This window comes from Acinonyx jubatus, chromosome A1 (assembly GCF_027475565.1).
Source record: "Acinonyx jubatus isolate Ajub_Pintada_27869175 chromosome A1, VMU_Ajub_asm_v1.0, whole genome shotgun sequence".
NCBI lineage: Eukaryota > Metazoa > Chordata > Mammalia > Carnivora > Felidae > Acinonyx > Acinonyx jubatus.
The window spans coordinates 122684521-122705354 of record NC_069380.1 but is presented as its reverse complement, the minus strand read 5'-3'; the positions used below and the strand labels follow the sequence as shown (position 1 = coordinate 122705354).

The window sequence follows — 20834 nt, the reverse complement described above, 5'->3', positions numbered from 1 at the left end:
GTCTTTCACTGTCTGTTACATGAAAATCATGTTACCATATTTCAGTGACACACTATTGCTTTAAAGGCTCCTTTTTAAGCAAAAAAAGGAGACTCAGTTTCTAAACAAAAGTTTGTCATAAATCCTACTGCTTGTTTTAGGATCAATAAACACCACACTAAGACTATGTATTTAGACATGAAACATGTTTAAAACCCCTGAAGAATACACTAGAAATAAGCAAGACATTCAGAACGCTTTAATCTTTCCAGTTAACACCATTTATATCAGTAACTGCAATGTTGTTAATTTTTAGTATTTCACATAACTAATCAGCAAGAATTTTTTTTTTAAGGGTAGGAATAAGAACAGAAGGACAGAGATACTAGAGTGTCAGGTTTTGCACTTCTGTTAAACTCAAAAATCAAAACTATTTTCTTCTCTGCATCAAAACTGTACCATAAACTTGAAGGATGTTTTAGCTTTAATCCCATGACTCATCGTCTACTGGATTGGGAGCTTGTGAAGAAGAAAACCCTGCTGTGTTCAAAGTATTCTTGCCCTGGTAATTCTTTAAAAAGAAACAAAGAAAGAAAGAAAGAAAGATTTAATTTTATGATATCTCTCAAATTACATTCCCAGACTCAGAGAAGGTACTCAAGCTTCCCACCATGTTTTCCCCAAAAATATAAAAGACTGGATTCTCACTAAATTTAATCCATTTGATAAAGGCCCATATGAGCCTGGGTAGTCTAAATTATTACACAAAATATTTCAAGAAAATCTTTCTTTAATCAGTAGTTTTGGCAGATGGAAAAACTGAAAGCTCTATACCTTAATAAATAAGCATAAATATTTAATGGTTAGTGCATTCACTGTTGCTGTATAAAAGTGGTGCTGCCTATAAACAGACACATCAAAAAGGACATGCAACTCACTATCTCTAGTATTCTGTCTTACTTAATAATACTGTCAGAACTCTAACAATAAGGAATTCTTACAGGAAATTCAGAAGAATCCAAAGGAGAACTGTAAATGCCAGCAAATTTGAGAAAGGAGGGATGTTTGAGTGTGAATTGAAAGGTTATATTATTCCTCACTTTTAAGACCAAAAATACATACATACATAAAACTTTAAGAAATATTAAACTTTTCAGTATAAAAAGTGACAAGATAATTATTAAACGTTATTGTTACTTCACAATATTAACTACAACATTCACAAAGAGTAACTGGAAGCCAAGTTCTAAATTTTTCCCTCAACTAACCTTTCTAGTATCAACTGATGCAAATACATTTCCTCTTGCACTACCACTGAAGCCAGGAACATATGTACTAAAGGCAATTTCTTCCAACCATGCAGGAACATCCTGTTGAGCCTAAAAAAAGAAATTATTAACTTCATATTCAATATGCATCTAGTCTCAAAGATTACAGCAGTTTACTTTTCCTCAATATACATAGATATACAAGGTCTACTTTCAATGATAGAATAATACCATTCAGTTTTAAACATTTAAAACTTACATCTGACAGTACTTTCACTAAAGGCTGTGCCAAATGGTTATCTGATTCAGGATCAAAAAAGGAAATAGCTCTGCCAGTATTTCCACAACGACCAGTACGTCCAATTCGATGAACATATTCATCAATGGTAGAAGGAAGATCAAAATTGATAACATGTTGAACATTTTCAATATCCAGCCCCCTGGCAGCTACTGAAGTAGCAACAAGAACTGGGCACTTTCCACAGCGAAAATCTCCCAGAGCTTGCTCTCTCTCTCTCTGTTCTCGGTCACTAGAAATCAAAGAAAGCATGTGTCAGGACAGCTCTTAAAAAATTATTACAGTGGGGTGTCTAGGTGTCTGAGTCGGTTAAGTGTTTGACTCTGGATTTCTGCTCAGGTCATGATCTCACGGTTCATGATTTTGAGCCCCACATCAGGCTCTGCACTGACAGTACAGAGCCTGCTTGGGATTCTCTATCCCCTCCTCTCTCCCTGGCCCTTTCCTGCTCACATGTGCTCTCTCTAAAATTAATAAACATTAAAAAAATTACTACAGTGAACCATTCAAGTTCAACATGTTTTCAGTAACAGTAAAAATAGCAGCAATCAACATTGCTATCTACTTCTTACATACCAGGTATTATACTAATTTTTTTCAAGCCATCATTTTATTTAATTCTCACAGTAATACTTTGAGGGTGGAACAATTATCCTCATTTGCACATGAAGTAAGGTAACAAAGGTAGTACAGAGTGCTACAACACAAATTTAGGTCAGACAAACAAACATCAGGGTATCTGAGCGGCTCAGTCAGTTAAGCATCTGACTTCAGCTCAGGTCATGATCTCACATTTCTTGAGTTTGAGCTCCACATTGGACTCTCTGCGGTCAATGTGGAGCCTGCTTTGGATCCTCTGTCCTCCTCCCTCTCTGTCCCTCCCCCACTTGTGCGCTCTCTCTCTCAAAAAATAAACTTTAAAAAAAAATTTTAATAAGTGTGACAAACATTAAATCTCACCCATTAATCTTGTACTTGTCTTGACAATACACAACTATTTGATTAGAATGTTTTCTCAAAAAAATTGTTTAAGTATAATCTCAGAATTCTGTATATTCATTAGTATTTCAGATCCATGAGTAAAGTGTCAATGAAGTTGTGCTCATATGACATTTTTATGCACTTCAATAAAAAATTTCAACCAAGAGAAAAGATTGGATTCAGCAGAAGAGAAAAACTTATTGAGATCTCTTGAGAAGTTACCACTCCTCATGATGAGGAGTCCAAGACAAACCTTTAACTCACCCATCCCCACCTCTTAGTTCTTATAAAAACTTAAAATGACTAACAGTTTAGATCTTGAGAATTCTGAATCTTAGGATTATGTCATGTCAGTTACATGCACTGCTATTTCTTAGCAAATGACAAATACAAGTGTCACCTCCCTACTATGAAATCGTATTAATCTACTCACCCATGAATACTTGTTGTTGATATTTTTTCTTGACAAAGGAAAGTAGCAATAAAATCTGCTTTTTTCTTAGTCTCAACAAAAACCATAGTTCTTTCATCACCTACAAGACAATGAAACAGTGATAAACACAGAAACTATAAAATTAGGAAAAGGAAAAAAAAGCCAGGAGGTATTAGTAGGAAATAGTCTCATCCATCACTGTATTCCCAAGACCGAGACCAGGCCTGGTAGGTAACAGCAGCCCAAATATTTCCTGAATGAATGAATGTCAAAGATAAATTATCAGAACTGTTTCCTACTTTAGGGACTAAAAAAATGTGCTTGACCTTTGCCCTCCCAGGCCAACACCAAAAACCTGACTAAGGGCAAGATAAATGGTATCTACCTGCCAACTCTTAGCAGTTCCAAATTCATCTCAGGACCTTCATTTCCCACTCATTAAATTAATGCCTTTGCTCCTTACCTCCCGAGATAATCCAATCTTGCATTCTGCCTTGATTGCCCAAACTATTTATAAGGCATCCAACCCAAGGCTGACAAATTCTGCAACCTTCTGTGTTTCAACATTCTCTGTTAATTCAAACCCTTTTATTTCCAAGGTATTATTTATCAAAAAAACTAAGTGACTTTATCCTAGGATTTTATGAGTCAAAAATATTTACCAGTTAGCTTAAAGAATTTAATTGGTAGAACTTCAAGCATGAGCCAGAAATTTTTTCACACAAGGAATCTCCCTATGTTGGAGACGAAAGAAGGTAATTTATAGCCTTAATGGAAAGAAGACTGTATTACTGTTCATAATTCCTCTCCCTCATTTCCCTATTAGTTGGCTTCATTTATTCAACAAATATTTAGTGCCTAAGAGATGCCAGTCACTATTCCAGGTGTTGGAAATACTGCAAAGAAAACAAAGCCCTTGCTCTCATTGTGGAGATGCAAATAATAAATATTATGCAATAAGCCCTAAAATGGAAAAAAAAAACCCACAAGGATAAATAGAGTCCCAAGAGGGCTACTTTAGATGTACCCTTTCTAATTAGATGACATCTAAGTAGAACTAAGAATAAAATAATGAACTACTGAGATACTTGGGGAAGAACATCAAGGCACAGGGAAGGACAAATATAAAGGAAAGGCTAAGAGACATGGGAGTTACGTGCACACACACACACACACACACACACACACACACACACACACACACAGGGGCCCTCATGTGACCCCTACATTTTGGGTAGAGGGAACAGCAAGTAACAAGGCCATGACGGAGAAACGTGCTTGGCACGTGTGAGGAACAGCAATGAGGAGTCTGGCTGGAGTAGGGTGAGCAAGAGACAGCAGAACATGAAGACAGAGAAGTAATGGCAGCTGTGTCACACAGAATCGTGAAGGCCATTGAAAAAAAACTTCTTCATTTTGAGAAGGGAAGCCACTACGTTTTGAACAAAGTGACAAGATCTGGTCTTTGTTTTAACTAAGGACTTAATGGATTCTGAATAAATTCTGTTGTTAGAGCCAAAACGATTTTGCTAACAGAAATGATATATGCAGTTAAAGAAAGAAATGAAGGAGGACTCCCAAGACTGTGTCTGAGTAACTGGAAAAACAGAACTAACATTAACTGAAATAGGAGATCTATAAGAAAAAAAAGGCTCAGAGGTGGGTTTCATTAACTCTCAGACCTGTGAACAAGCAAGCAGAAAAATCAAAGGGCAAGTGATTCCTACAGGAATAAATCAGTTAAATCTTTGAGATATAGTCATTTTCATATTATTAGAATAGTGATTTTTTATCAATTATTTTTCCACAGTTTTGGAAGTCATCCAATAAGATGCCCAAAGCCAAAACTGATACAACTGATAGTATCAAGTACTTAACACTCTTGAGCAACTTAAGCCCTGATCTCTTTTCTTGGTTTTCAGTATGAATCCCAGTGGCAATAAGAATTTAACTCTGACTTTCTCTAGAATTCTTCCTCTCTAATGATTTTGTATTTGTTCTAGTTCAGACAATAGGTCATACTACCACTGGTGATAGCAATAATTGCAAATTTAGCTTTATGATCAGACCATTCAGTGATCTCTATAAACAGATGAATTATAAATCTCTATTCTGTTGAGTGAGAAGTGATGGAGTATCCATTTTGTTAGTCCATTGTGAGTTAAGTAAAAATCAACTAAGAATCTAAAAATAATTCTAATAGATTCTACTATCTCCTAATAGAATAGTAGCTAGATTGCAATTCTCTGTATTTCTGGGGTCATTCTTAACCCCAGAAAGTTAAGTGGTAGAACTGTGGCTTAAAGCAGTAGAACTAAAGCACTTTATGTGTAATTCAGAAAGGATTTTTTTATTATATGTAATAATTATGTTAATACCTTGTGGAGAATATTAAAAAATTAAATTACAACAGCTCTTAAAGCGTCTTTAAAAAGCCTCACACCTGTAGGAATGGCTAAAATCAAAACCAAAAGAAACAACAGGTATTGGTAAAGATGTGGAGAAAAAGGAAACTTCTTCCACCATTGGTGGGAATGCAAACTCGTGCAGCCACTGTGAAAAACAGTATGGAGTATGGAGGTTGCTCAAAAAATTAAAAATAGGACTACCCTACGATCCATTAATTGTACTACTGGGTATTTACCCACAAATTACAGAAATGCTAATTCAAAAGGATACATGTACCCCTATGCTTACTGCAGCATTATTTACAATATCCAAACTATGGAAGCAGCTCAAGTGTCCATTGATTAATGGATAAAGAAGATGTGGTATATACATACCATGGAATACTATTCATCCATAAAAAAGAAATCTTGCCATTTGCAATGACGTGGAAGGAGCTAATGATTAGTATAATGCTAAGCCGAATAAGACAGAGAAAGACTAATACTATGTGGTCTCACTCATATGTGGAATTTAAGAAACAAAACAAACAAGCTAAGGGGGAAAAAAAGAGAAAAAAAAAATCAAGGAGGACTCTTAACTACAGAGAACAGAATGATGGTTACCAGAGGGGAAGTAGGTGGGGAATGAATGGGTGAAATAGATGACTGGTATTAAAGAATACACGTACTATTATGGAAAGAAAAAAGTAAATAAATAAATAAATAAGGGAGGATAAAGGAACACAAAGGGAGATAAGGTATCTACACTTCACTCAAACTGACACAATACAGACAACAGTACTGACACACTGTAATTATTTATGTGCAGTGTAATGCCTTGAGAGCAACCACTAACAAAGGTATGCTAAGATATACTTAAAAACTCAAAAAACTAGGAAAATCAAAACTGAATTCTAAAAAACATTCAAGGAAGACAACAACAGAGAAATAAGAAACAGAAGGAACAAAAAGAAGACAGAAATGGTTAAATAATAGACTCTTAAATATGGAGAACAAACAGAGCTACTAGAAGGGTTGTGGGCTGGGGGATGGGCTAAATGGGTAAGGGACATTAAGGAAGACACTTGTTGGGATGAGCATTGGGTGTTATATGTAGGGGATGAATCACTGGATTCTACTTGTGAAATTATTGCTCTATATGCTAAGTAACTTGGACAAAAATTTAAAAATAACTAAAAATAAGAAATAAAAAAGAAAAAAAAAAAAGAATAGGCAAATGTCATGGACGAATCTGAACTCAGTCCTTTTCAGAGTCTTGTAAAATCAAACCTAACTTCTTCATGTTTACTGGCACACATAAAAATAAATGTTCTATGGCACAAACATTAAAAAAAATGAAATGATTAAGCCCTAACCTCTAATAATTGCAATGAACCTAAATGGTATAAATTTAACAATTAAAAGGAATAAAATCGACAGAAGGGCTAAGAACCAAAAATACAAGTATATCCATACCATGGAATACTCCTCAGCAATACAAAGAAATCAACCACTGACACAGCAACTTGATGATCTTAAGGGCATTACAGCGAAAGGAAAAAACGATTTCAAAGGTCACATACACATGATTCCATTTACATAGTATTTTTGAAATTATAATATTATAAAGATGGAAAACAGATTAGTGGTTGTGAGGACATAGGGATAGGCAGTGAGGGTAGGAGTGGTGGGTATGCTATAAAAACAGCACAAGGGATATCTTTGTGGTGAGGTAGTAGCTCTGGATCTTGATGTTGGTGGTAATTACACAAATACACCCAGGTAGCAAAATGGCAGAGAACGATACATATACACTGTACCAGTACCAGTTTCTGCAAAAGTGATGGTAAATCTGAATAACTACCCAGACTATCTAGAATACAACCCAGAACAAGTAGAAAATATGAAAATGAGGTTACAAAATATGGAGGACAGAACAAGAAGATCAATATTATCTAATTACTGTTGCAGAAGGAGAAAATAGGAAGAGGGGAGAAGCAAAACTAGAAAAAAAAATTATAAAAGTCTATTAAAGCATCTTTTAAAAAGTGTCTTATAGGTCTATCAAATTAATTCTGATTTGGTTTACTGAGTTAAATAAAACAGAAAAATAATTTATAGAAGCAAACATTCCTAAAATTCCCAGAGAATAACGAAACTGAATTTCTAAAACTGAACTGTTTTTGAAAAAAAATCTTCCTACAGGAATTAAATCTGAAAAATTTAAGATTACAAGTACACATAAGTGAAATCTTTGATAAACTCAAGACTAATAACTTCAGTTTAAAAAAACACACATCTTTTCTCTGATTTATCAGTTTTAAGCATAATACAAACACCTTATTTTAGTTGGGTTTTCCTTAGCCTATGTAGGTTAGCCACTCAAATAAGCTAATATTCTCCATAATGTTTAAGAGCATAACAACATAGGGGCTCAGTCGATTAAGGTCCAGCTTTGACTCAGGTTATGATCTCATGGTTTGTGGGTTCTAGCCCCACGTCAGGTTCTGTGCTGACAGATCTAAGCATGAAGCCTACTTCAAATTCTGTCTCCCTTTCTCTCTGTACCCACATTCTTACACTCTCTCAAAAATTAAAAAAAAAATTTTTTAAAGACTTAAAAGTATAAAAACAAACTTGTGTTCAGTAAATTGATTCATTATCCAACAGTATTTATATTTTGCATAATGTCATCCTGAAAATAATATCCAACATCTTCAGCTTTAGGTAACTTAAACGAGTAGATTATATTGAGTAAATTAGTGATCACTAGAATTCTCACATATTAATTACTAAACCTAAGTTCATGTTCTTTTGCTTATTTTTCATATGCAGTATCTTTGAGGCATGTTAATAAACATGTTCATTTTTGCCACTTAAAAATTTGCAGCACTTTCATACTTTAACAAAGTGTGCCGTAAAAAAGTAGTATATGTAGTTCATGAGGGGCACCTGGGTGGCTCTGTCAGTTAAGCATCCGACTTTGGCCCAGGTCATGATCTCACTGTTGGTGAGTCCGAGCCCTGCGTCAAGCTCTGTGCTGACAGCTCAGAGCCTGGAGCCTGTTGCGGATTCTGTGTCTCCCTCTCTCTCTGCCCCTCCTCTGCTTGCGCATGCTCGCTCGCACTGCCTGTCAAAAATAAACACTAAAAAAAAAAAAAGTGAAAAAAAAGTTCACGAGCTCTGGTAGTCAGCTACAACACTTATGTCTGACATTCCTGCCTCCAGTTTCCTCTATGAAACAGAAGTTACTATGGTTAAAAGTTATAATTAACATAAGTTAAGTGAGACTACAGAAGGAGTAATAAAAACAGAGATAGAAACTGTATGTGCTTCTGTTTTGAAGGAAAAAAAAAAAAGAGTAGTTTTTCCCTACTGTAGTAGCTCTCAAAATTTTGGTCTGTGGCCCCATTAAATTCTTAAATTCTTATATTATTGACAATCCCAAACACTTTGTTATTAAATTTACCATATTAAAACTTAAAACCAAGAAAAAATTGAAATACTTACTGGCATGTATATTATGTTAAAATAAATAATTCTCAGTATAAAAATGAAAACTGTTTTACCTCAGAGATCCTACGAGAAGGTCTTAGGGGACCCAGGGAACACTCATTTTGTCCTAAACTGAAGTGTCAGTTTACTCCAGAAAATAACTTACAGCTATTTTCAGTAATTACAGTATTAAAGTTTATTCTTTCTTTTCCTTAATCAGCTTATATAGCAGAGACTGTGCTGACTTTATTATGTTTTTTGGTTATTTAAAGGAAAAAAAAGCAGCAAAAGTACTATATTTATGAAAGAGCTATGGTTCTTAACAATCATGTTACCTTCTATATTTATTTTTAAAGGTTTTATTGTCATTTAATTAAACTGGCAACCAAGTACTGTTTCTCAGCCACCAATGATCCTACACTAATCCAATGTTCAACTCTCCTCTGACAACTCTTGATTCTGCCTTTCTAAAAATGAACCATAAATTAAGAAAAAAAAATCCATCTAAACTATCATTGTGATTTCTCAGAAAACACCAGGAAAAGCACAAAAGTTTGTTATCTCACCTTAAAAAATAAAAGAGAGGCTAAAAATAATTAGGCTTGTTTGATGTGTTACTATTTTTAAGAGTTGAATGGCAACAGTTGTCAAGTCAGAACAGATATTAAACTTCCTCTAGGTTAAAAAGCATAGGTAAGATGTAGACTTTATGGAAATACTTTCAAAATGTATACCTTCTGGGAAGTCCCTGGAGATGTATAAATGCCCATATGTTTACACCTACAGGAGAAACATTGACTAAAATACTTAGGAAATAACTCTCTAGAGTTTTTCTATATTGATCAGAGGGCTAGAGGCACAGTGCCTAATACAACAGCATAGTGTTGCCAATCATAATTTCACTTATTATTTAAAATGTTTATATGTAGGGGTGCCTGAGTGGCTCAGTCAGTTGAGGCTCCAACTCCTGATTTCAGCTCAGGTCTTGATCCCAGGGTCGTGGGATTGAGCCCTGCATGGGACTCTGCATTGAGTGTGGATGGAGCCTGCCTAAGAATCTCTCTCCCCCCACTCTGCCCCTCTCCCCTGGCGCACGTGCTCTTTCTCGAGGGCACTTGTTGGGATGACCATTGCGTATTGTATGTAAGCCAGTTGGACAATAAATTATATTTATTAAATAAGTAAATATATATAAAATAATTTTTTTAATTAAAAGAAATAGTTCACTTCTTAATTTTAATATAGCACCTTCTAGGCTAGTGGTTCTCAAATGGGATGTACACCAGACTCACATGTGGCATTCTGTATAAATACAGAAAAGCAGATCCTATTTGCACTTAATCTTTTTACCAGATGTTCTTGGTATGAAAAATTAGACCCAACCCATTTTTATAAATCAGATGTAACATTTACATAGTTCTTTGAAAATAGGCTTATCATTATCATTAGAGACATTTCATTAGAGACATCATCATTTAGACATTCATCTAAAACTTCTTAGAAATGACTTTATTACCTTTATTTTGCAATGCCACAGAAACAACCAAATTTCCTTACTACTAGCATTATTCTTATTATAAACCCTCATTAAATCTTTCATTTTCAATAATGATCACTAATAAATTAACCAGGATCATTAAGTCTTTGTTAACTATATAGTTTTTGTTTTCTCTTGATACTTTCCCAAAGGCTATACTATAAGCCAGATAGCAGAGTTTGTATATTTGTGTCTCTATCAAGCACTTCTAACTACTGATATTAAAAAAAATAGTCTAGGGTAGAAGGTTCTAAGTTGACATTGTTTTAATAACTTTTAGACCCTATCACTGGACAAGCAGAATTTACAGGACTAGTTCAGAAGCAGAAAGAATCATGAAAGTCTAACAGATGCAATGGAACAAGAATTAATTACATGAAAAATCCGGGGAAACTTTAGAAGATAGGAACTCACTTAAGCTGCTATGTATGTATGAGAGTTTCCCAGACTTAATTTCCTATCTAAGCAAATAATGGAGGCTTTTAAAAGTTCAATGTCAGATTTCTTATGAAAACTTCCAGATAGAAGTTAATTTTGTGATCTTATTATTCAATATCGTTTGGCTCTTGATGTGCAAAACAAACTCAAAGAGGCCTATATTGTTAATAGTCTTGCTGCATCTATGCAAATAAGCCTAACAGAATGAGACCAGCCTTTCTGTGACCAAGAATAATCTCTGAGATTGTTGTGATCATGAGAGGATATAGCTGCCAGGAAAAACTGTGAAAGACTTTGAAATAACCAAGAAAAATTACCATCTAGCACACCCTTCATGGTTATGTGACTTTTACTCTATTTTTTCTGTTATACCTCTATTGCAAGTGATAGCAATGCAAATGATTTTTATCAATAAAAATAAAAATGAAGTTGCCCCTCAAATGTAACTGATTACTGCTTTGTGGATATTGACCAGTTTTACATTTTTTTTGTAAATTTATTTGGGCTTTCCTAATATCCTACACATACGTGTTCTTTGAATTGCTCAAAGTAGCTATAACATCTTACTAGTTCTCCTAATAATTAATGAGCTCAATAAAATGTTTAATACATGTTCAACTAAAATTAAATTATGAGGGGACCTAGGTGGCTTAGTCAGTTAACCGTCTGTCTCCTGATTTCGGCTCAGGTCATGATCTCATGGTTCATGAGATCAAGGCCCGCACAGGGCTTTGCATTGAAAGTGCTGTCTCTTACTCTCTCTCTCAAAATAAATACACATTTAAAAAATTAAATTATGAAAAAGGCAGCTGGTTATACTACTATAAAATAATTATACCTATACATTTTAAAGGCACAGGGGATAGGCTAGCAGATTTACCTTAAAAAGTAGAAAAAAAATTATATGAACAAATATATGTAAAACTTGAGGATATACTGAATGGATATTCCATGCAGATTAAAAAAAATACATACATACATAAATTATCAAAACAATTAACTCTAAACTGCAGAACATTTAACAGTTTAAATAATACAGAAGTATACAATAGTGCTCATACAGTGACTTCAAAGATTTCTCAAAGGCAAACCAGCACTTCTGAAAACTCTCATTAGAATTATTCTCAAATAATCTTTATTGCACAAATTCATACATAAAAAATCTTAAGGTTTTATAAATCTTAACATTTATACTAAAAATGTTCTAACTTCAGCAAAACTACATATTGCTTATCTCTTCTGCATATGGAACTTCAATTTATACCTGACAAGTTACTTGACCTCTCTGTATTTCAGTGTCCTCAATGTTAAAATGCGGTTAACAAAACTTACTTCAGAAAGTTGTTTTGAGCATTAAATGAGTTAATACACGTAAAACAGTCAGAATAGTATGTGGCCCACAGAAGTTATTATTTTAACTTAATATGCCATATACAGTAATTTATGAAACACTGGATGAAGCAAACCAGTAAAATTTCTCCAACTCATGATGAGCATTTGGTTTTAAAAGTTTTGTGTTTTTTTAAGACTCAGCAGAAACTAAAGAATAGAAGCCTTTAAAAGTGTTTTCTAGGGGCGCCTGGGTGGCTCAGTCGGTTAAGCGTCCGACTTCGGCTCAGGTCACAATCTCACAGTTCGTGAGTTTGAGCCCTGTGTCGGGCTCTGGGCTGACAGCTCAGAGCCTGGAGCCTGCTTCACATTCTGTGTCTCCCTCTCTCTCTGCCCCTTCCCTGCTCATGCTGTGTCTCTGTCTCAAAAATAAACAAACATTAAAAAAAAATTTTTTTAAGTGTTTTCTAAGTCAACTTTTTTTTTCTCCTCATTGTTGGAAATTAGATGGTTTCCTGTCCTCTCCTCATTCCTCCATCCCAACAGTGACATTCAAATTGAAACAATTACTAAAATGAAGAAGGGGACGGGGAATATATAGCATGTAAGTACACTTAGCCTGTGAGGTAATAAGAAGAAATTAAAATATTATTACTGGGTACTAAGCAGGGCACCTGCTGTGATGAATCACTGAATTCTACTCCTGAAACCAATATTGCACTATATGTTAAAACTAAGATTTTTTAAAAAAGGAAAAATAAATTTTGCTACATATGGTGGAAAAAATAAAACATTTTTTCTCAGTAATAAAGTAGGTCCTATAATGAAAAAAATTATAAATAAAATAGCAATATTAAAAAGTTTTATTTTTCGGCACAAACTAAGCCCAACTCAATCAAAGAAATATGACTTTCTATAAAAATTATTTGGGGGGGGTGAGAAATTTCTCATCACTATTGTAAAAACCAGAACTAGATGTTTAAAGTTCCCTTCACCTCTAAAATTTTTTGAATCTACAATTATAGAAATATTTTGGAAGCAAAAACTATGAAGTAAAAATAACTCAGGGTGAAGAAAATAGAGTTTAATGTAAAGGAGGCTTTTTTATTTCTTACAATGAAAAATATATGTATTTCTCCTGGAATAGCTTTTAGTCACATATTTCAAGTCTCAAATCCTTTTTTTTAATCTTTATGAAGAAAAGATTAAACTGCTATATAATTTACAGAGGAAACTAAATCATAAAACCTTTTATAAATAAAGCTTTAGAGAAAGAGGAAATAATGAAAACACACTTATTTAAAAACCCATAACAAACAATTTTTAGAATAATTTAAAAAATAAGCATTTTTTAAAAATCAAAATTATGACAAAAAAATAATATCAATGTAAGATACCTATGTTTCGCAGAATTTCGACAAGTTTTTCTCTTTTTGAGTACTGGCCAACTTGGAGAATGGTCTGCTGAACATCTCTACATGCTCCACCCACTTGTCCAACAGCAACAAACAAATAATCCGACTTTAAAAACTCCCCAGCCAACCTTCAAAGACAAAAAGATTACTCCTTAACTTATCCTCTTCCATTAACACTCACAATATTCACTGAATTATTCCAAGTGTTATTTAATGTTAATTAGACAGATTATAACAACTATAACAAGGTAAATAACTTACATCATGCAAGTACTAATTCCAAAGATCAGTATAAAACATTAAGATTTTGTAAAATACTAAATAACTTAGTGAAACGTGGCCATGCAAAACTATTTAAAATGTGTATATAACAATAGAAAAGTATGCTAAAGTATCAGACTACAACAAATAGGAACTTTTGTTACAAACTGAAATGCAAGCCTAGGGCAAAAATTCTGTCCTTCACTAATCCTTTTACGTATGTTATTGCTAAAAGTTGTTTTCTGAAAATATTACTTGTTAAACTACTGTGCTTTGAACAATTATCAGCAAACCAGACCTTAGGTCAGTGCTTTTCATGTCATGACACATACAAAAAATTGTAGCATTTATACAGTATGTCTGAGCAAAAAAATGAGACAGGAGGTGAAGGGCCTAGAGGCTAGCTCACATCAGGCTGTGTATGGTCACCCCAAACGCTGAGGATATCAGCATGTGGACACACACATAACTCACAGACAACATACAATTAAGAAGGCCTGCTTTAAATCATCCAGCAACAGAGGAAGAGGAGAAAGGGAACTGGCAAAGAACTGAGTTTTTCTGTGATTAAGGAGGAGGGCCAAATCTATCATCAGTCCTCCTCTGTCCCATTTAGCAGTCCCTACTTCTTAGCTGTCTCATGAAAATCTCATGAGCAAAGCATATCCAGAATCTTAATAAATCATTACTGCTTCTTTCTCTTCACCTGCTGTTACCATAAAAGAAACAGAAAAGCTTCTTTTTGAAGTCCTTCCTTCAAGAATCAAGCACCCTCTCAAGCACAAATCTTAAAACCATCTACAGTTCATTACTTTCCATCATATTTTTTTCATTCACTAAAACATTAATTGTGTGTCTGTGTCAGGCATACATGATACAAGGTACTGGGAATACAAAGATGAATATGATAGTTTCTGCCAGTGAGATGCTCACATCAAGTAAGATATAGTTATATAAAAAATAATTACTACACTTTTAAGTATATAACAATTTTTAATATTGCATAATCATATATAAAACATTTTAGTATTTCAGAGAACAAAGTGAGGATTGATGGGGAGGGGGAGAGGGGAAAATGGGTGATGGGCACTGAGGAGGGCCCTTGTTGGGATAAGCACTGGGTGTTGTATATAATTACCCATGAAAATCTACCCCAAAACCAACAGCACACTGTACACACTGTATGTTAGCCAATTTGACAAAATTTGACAGTAAATATTTTTAAAAATTTTTGAAAATTAAAAAAATAAACGTTTTAGTATTTAATATATTTTCATATTCCAGTTTTAACAGTTAACATCTACTAAACATTTACCATATTCAAAAAAATGTGCCAAGTGTTTAAAATGGTTGCTTGACAAATACAATGGCAAGAAATGGATGAAGTGATGTGTATTTCCAAGAGTCTTCAAGTACTGAGCTAGATCTAAGCAGCAGCAAGCAAGAATGTATAATCGTGATGACTAGGGGAAAACATTCTAAGAAGAAAGGAGAAACAAGAAAAAATAATGAGGAAGGATGGAATTTGGCTTGCTCAGCCAACAAGAAATAGTTTTAATAGAAAAGAAACATACAATCCCAGGTAATAAAGTAGCAGAAAAAGCAAAGATTTGATCCTATGTACACTTTGAAATCTTGTTAGTCTGTGGAAATGGGAAGACACAGGAGGGCTTATTTTGTTTTTTAAAAAAAATTTTTTTTAACGTTTATTTATTTTTGAGACAGAGAGAGACAGAGCATGAACAGGGGAGGGGCAGAGAGAGAGGGAGACACAGAATCTGAAACAGGCTTCAGGCTCTGAGCTGTCAGCACAGAGCCCGACGTGGGGCTCGAACTCACAGACCGCGAGATCATGACCTGAGCCGAAGTCGGACGCTTAACCGACCAAGCCACCCAGGCGCCCCAGGAGGGCTTATTTTGAATAAATGTCTTAAAAAAACCTAAAACTTTATTTTGGAATTATTACTGACACAAAATTGAGATTAGAGTCAGGGAGGACAGGTTAGAAAGCTACTGACAATGAGTAGAGAGAAAAGTGAAAAGGACTTAAGGTGGGAAACAGAAGAAACTGATTTGAAATATTTTAGAGATAACTGCCAAAATGACTGTTTTTGAAAGGCATAAAGTTAAAAGAATATATTAAAGCAATCAAGATGAATGAAAGGATTTGGGCTTGGAAAGACAACACTGCCAGTAAGGAAAACTGAACAGGAAAGAGGGCATTGAAGAAGAGCTTCCATTTTGGACATAGTGAACTGTACAGGTAATTCATCTAAGAATAAAATACTCCTGAAGAATTAAATCCTCAAGTCTGGCAATCCAAAGAGAGATTAAGGATTCAGGTAATACATTGGGGACAGTTACAGAAAGAAACATCAGCCAAGGAAATGGATGCTGCAATAGTTCAGTGAATATGTAGAATGATAACACTGGACTTCAGACAGAATAATGGGCAAGGTCCCTCAAGGTGAGGGACTCTACTGTTTACCCTACATACCCAGGACTTATACTCAAATATGGCTCATAAAAAGCCCTCAACAAATATTACTGATGACAGTACACATTAGTCATTCTGGCTAGCCAACATTCAAATACCTTCCTATTTCAGGGTGAATAAAAAAACATATAGGCAGCAGAATATCACCTGCTATTTAGGTAGGTAATTATCTACTTATTATTAATTGCAAAGGTGATAAGGGAAATACAGATACCACCTTTCAAGTTTTAAGACACCAGTTATTATAAGAAACTATTATTTTATGTACCACTAAGAAAGAAAAAATCCTAACTGGTCAAATGCTCTCTTATGATTTAGATTTTTTCCCCCAATAAAGAGCTCGTTTTAACTTTATACAAAGACTTTTTAAATCATCTATTAAGTAAAACAAATCAATAGCCAGCACCACTAACTTGTGGCTTGTGAAGTATTTCATCCCATGTAAGACTCAATCAGACCAGGAGACCCACTTTACAGAAAAATAAGTGACAGAGCAGGCCCATAACCGTAACGTCTACAGGTCATATCACATGACAACAGTGAGATGCTGCCAGGCTACAGAAAGTGGAACATCCACTTAAACAAGTGCTTGGAAGTGTTTCTTTCTGAATATGGCACATGATTCAACAGGGCACGGTAACTTTCAACCAGAAATCCTTATATGGTACATTGGGTCTGAGAGCAAGGCATGCAAAGCAAGAGTGGTCCACTTACCATTGCTCCCTGTGACTCATATTTGAAACTGTGTGTCCTGTCCCACCCACAGCCACAGATTCTGCAGGTGTGGAGGTCTTGGTTCCCAAAGAAAAAAAAGTTCTATCAGAGTAAATACGCAGGAGTCTAACTAAATGACAAGCTAAGAAGTTGCTGTTGAGACACTTCAGGCTCCCTAGAGCCAAGGGATCAGCAAGCAGGAAGAAGAGTTAGAACTCTAGAAGGGACACATCATCTACAAGGGATGTGTCATCCTCATCTCAGAATTCACCAAACCATATACAGTAAGATACTCAATATATGTCAACAGTTGGTATGTGAATTTTCTACAAAAGGCCCAATTTTTGCAAGCTCTACAATTTTGGTTTCAAGACACAAAAAATAACTTCATTGAGTAAGCACTTATTAAATCCTATCTAGGTGCTGTGTACTGACACTCACACACACACACACTTAATAAAATGTTACAAATTTTATAAAGTGTGGCAAAGCCAGGGATAAAGGTTACAAACAATGAAAAATGCAGTTAAGTTTTTAGGACTACATCCACTTCTTAAACTACCTGTGTTACCTTAAATTTTAAAAAAACTCTTAAAAATCATAGAGTCACATTGCTTCTCCTTTCATAAAGCCATTTATGTACATAACAATTATTTTTAAGAAGAAAAAAATTTTACTTTTGAATTTCCTCTGGAAAAGTCGCACTAAACATAAGGGTTTGACGCTGTTCCTTTGATGGCATTCCTGGGCAGGAAATTAACTTCCTCATTTCTGGTCCAAAACCCATATCCAGCATGCGATCAGCTTCATCCAAAACTAAATATTTGACTTGTCTGAGACCAATCTTTCAGGATATTTTCAAGGGTTAGAGCAGAAAATGCATATTAGTCAATATATTAAAGTAAAATGTGTCCACAATTCCAACTACTGATTTATTCTTAAGAATGTAAAGTAGAAATCAATGCATAAAATGATGAGAATTGTTTTGGTTCGTAACACTAGTACTGTTTATTTAAATGTTTATTAACAATTCTTGATCTTCACTAACATGTTAGCTACTAGCCTCATACGGCTATTAAGCACTTGAACTGTGGCTAGTATGCCTAAAGAACAAAATTTTTCATTTTATATCCTTGTTAAATGTTTACAGCCACATGTGGCTAACTACCATAGTGGACCTCACAGATCTACATCTTATTATCTGATAAAGTCAGATTCTTAAATGTAAGGAAACATTTCCTAACATCATGACATATTCAAATGTCTTATAACTGGTAAATTTATTTCTAATGCTTTAAACTCTTAATAAACTCTCCATTCTGTAATCACTTGGGAACAACTGAGAAACTTCTCTCACCTTCTTCGCATGAACACTTATCACTACCAAGAGAAACAGACATTTGCAAGAAAAACACATGAATGTCGCACAACCATGTAAGATGTTAAGTGAGAAATCAAAGTGGATTTCTCTGGGTAGTCTGAATAAGTATCATATTTTTATGCAGAAAGACCGTATTTTGAGTAACCCCTTTAGAGAAGAGCCTAAAAAAAGCAAAAGAGGTTCATGAACGTGAATTTAAAGCAATGATTTAGTGATTTAATAATGTGGTATGTGAATACCTACACTAAATATATAACTCTAAAATGCCTTTTTAAAGACTTGGAAATTTAATAATCCTGGTTAATATTACTCCTATGCTTCAACAGGAAACAAAATTACTAGTACACAATTCAGGAAGAAAATATGTCATCATAACTTATATGAAACTATGGGAGCATGTAATGCATTTCTCCCAGTGTAGTGGAGTACAGAATATAGACTCTAGTCAGATCCAGGTTCTAACCCTAGCTCTATCACTAGAGCTAAGTGAGGGATTTTAAATAAACTGCATAATAACACTTATTGCTTTCTCAAACACAAAATAGGAAATACTTTTTATCTCATGTTGGAATTATTTTAAGAATTATGTAATAGTCCATCCAAAGATTCTGATGGGGGCCTAACATATAAAGCGTACTCTAATAAATATATATCCCTCTATATACCATTCTTCCCCTTTCCCATACAAAAAAAAATTATTAATCCACAATTTTGTCATCCCTCGAGGGCCTACCTTTTCTTTACCTATGATATCCATCAGTCTCCCAGGAGTAGCACATAATATATTACAGCCTTGTACTATTTGTCGAATTGAATGACCCAACTGGGTTCCCCCATATATAACAACAGCTCTTACACAGGTCCTATTTACAAGAAAAATAAATGTTATTTTCTAGTTTTATGAAAATTATACATCTGTTTCTAATAAACTATAAAAAGAAATCCATAAAGAAAAAAACTAATACATTCTCATTATCTAAAAAAATTAAATTCTTCCCAAGAAGTTGAAAAAGAAATTAAAAACTATGAAAAAAAATCTGCAATCTATCCAAGCAACAGTTCTTCAAAAACAATGGTAAACACCAATACCACCCACAAAAATATTGACCAAAAACATGAACATGTGGTTCATAAGAAATACAACTGGCTTTTAAACATTTTTTTTAAGGTCAACATTACTTTAAAAAGGAAGACAAATTACGACAAACATAACATTTTCCTTGAAGTGTAATAATACCATGTTAGCCATGGTGTCGGGAAACTGACACTTAATAGGATAAAATGAGACAGGCTCTTTCACAATTAGTCTCTATTAAAATTGTAAAAACTTCTCTCTTGTCCCAATAAATTCACATATATGAATTTACCCTTTAAGTATGTCCCCACAAATGGGCAAAGATGAATTTACATAAATATTCACTGCCAACTATTTAGCATCAAAACAGTAGAAGAGTTGTAATTACAGTCCACTCATCCCAAGAGATACTTGTGCATTCCCATAGAAAGGGCAACAGTTCCAGATTAACATTTACCATTAAAAAAAGAGAGTGACAACAGCTTAGTGTACTACCCACTTATTGGAAGAAGGATTAAAGTGCGTATGTGTGCACCAGCTGTTTTTACACTAATTCATGTGAAACTGTTACCAGTGGTTAACTCTGAAGAGGAGAATTAAATAAGTTGGGGGGGGGGGGAGGGTTGTCAAGAGTGCAGGACAGTTTTATGTTGTAGGGTTTTTTTTAAGTTTACTTATTTAAGTAATCTCTACACACCACATGAGGCTCAAACTCCCAACACTGAGATCAAGAGTTTCATGCTCTACCACTGAGCCACCCAGGTACCCCCAAAATTTTATGTTTATTAAACAAACTCATTGCTTTAAACAGATTCTATTTTCTGCTATTGCTAGGCCTAAATAAAATAACACATTTAATATTTATAACTCAGCAAATGCTAAGTATTCAATAACTTCATTATTACCATTAGTACTCTAAGTGTACTATAACTTAACCAGTCCTTGACTGATAAGTATTTACTTTTCAGTTTTGCCAAAACGTTGCAACAAATTTCCAGGTACAAAGATTCAATTTGTGCATGACTATTATCTGAATTTGCCATGCATATGTTTTTGTTTTTAAAATAGTATTTGTTCAAGGGGCACAAAGGAGGAGACTTGTTGGGATGAGTACTGGGTGTTATATGTAGGTGATGAATCACTAGATTCTACTCCTGAAAACATTACTACACTATGTGTTAAATAACTTGGATGTAAATTTTAAAAAATTAATAAAGTTAATAAATAAAATGTTATTTTTTACTACTTGATTTAAAAGCCTAAAAGCAACACAGTACATGGGGATTATCAAGAAAAAACACTGTTATAAGCAATATATATCCACTTTCTTCAGGCTTTAAAGGATT

At 34.3% G+C, this 20834-nt stretch overlaps 1 protein-coding gene across 7 annotated transcripts in view; it reads right to left on the bottom strand.

Annotated features, from left to right (window-relative positions):
* Positions 1-223: 223 nt before the first annotated feature.
* Positions 224-20834, bottom strand: part of DDX4 (DEAD-box helicase 4) — an 85628-nt gene continuing 65017 nt past the window's right edge. For all 7 annotated transcript variants that reach the window (XM_027041810.2, XM_027041818.2, XM_015072554.3 and 4 more), the window contains 7 exons: positions 19147-19276; positions 17710-17876; positions 13543-13688; positions 2960-3059; positions 1507-1777; positions 1248-1358; positions 224-550 (listed from right to left, as the gene is read on the bottom strand). In XM_027041810.2, coding sequence (XP_026897611.1) covers positions 464-550; positions 1248-1358; positions 1507-1777; positions 2960-3059; positions 13543-13688; positions 17710-17876; positions 19147-19276 — 1012 coding nt within the window. In that variant the 3' untranslated portion in view covers positions 224-463. The remainder of the gene's footprint in view (positions 551-1247; positions 1359-1506; positions 1778-2959; positions 3060-13542; positions 13689-17709; positions 17877-19146; positions 19277-20834) is intronic.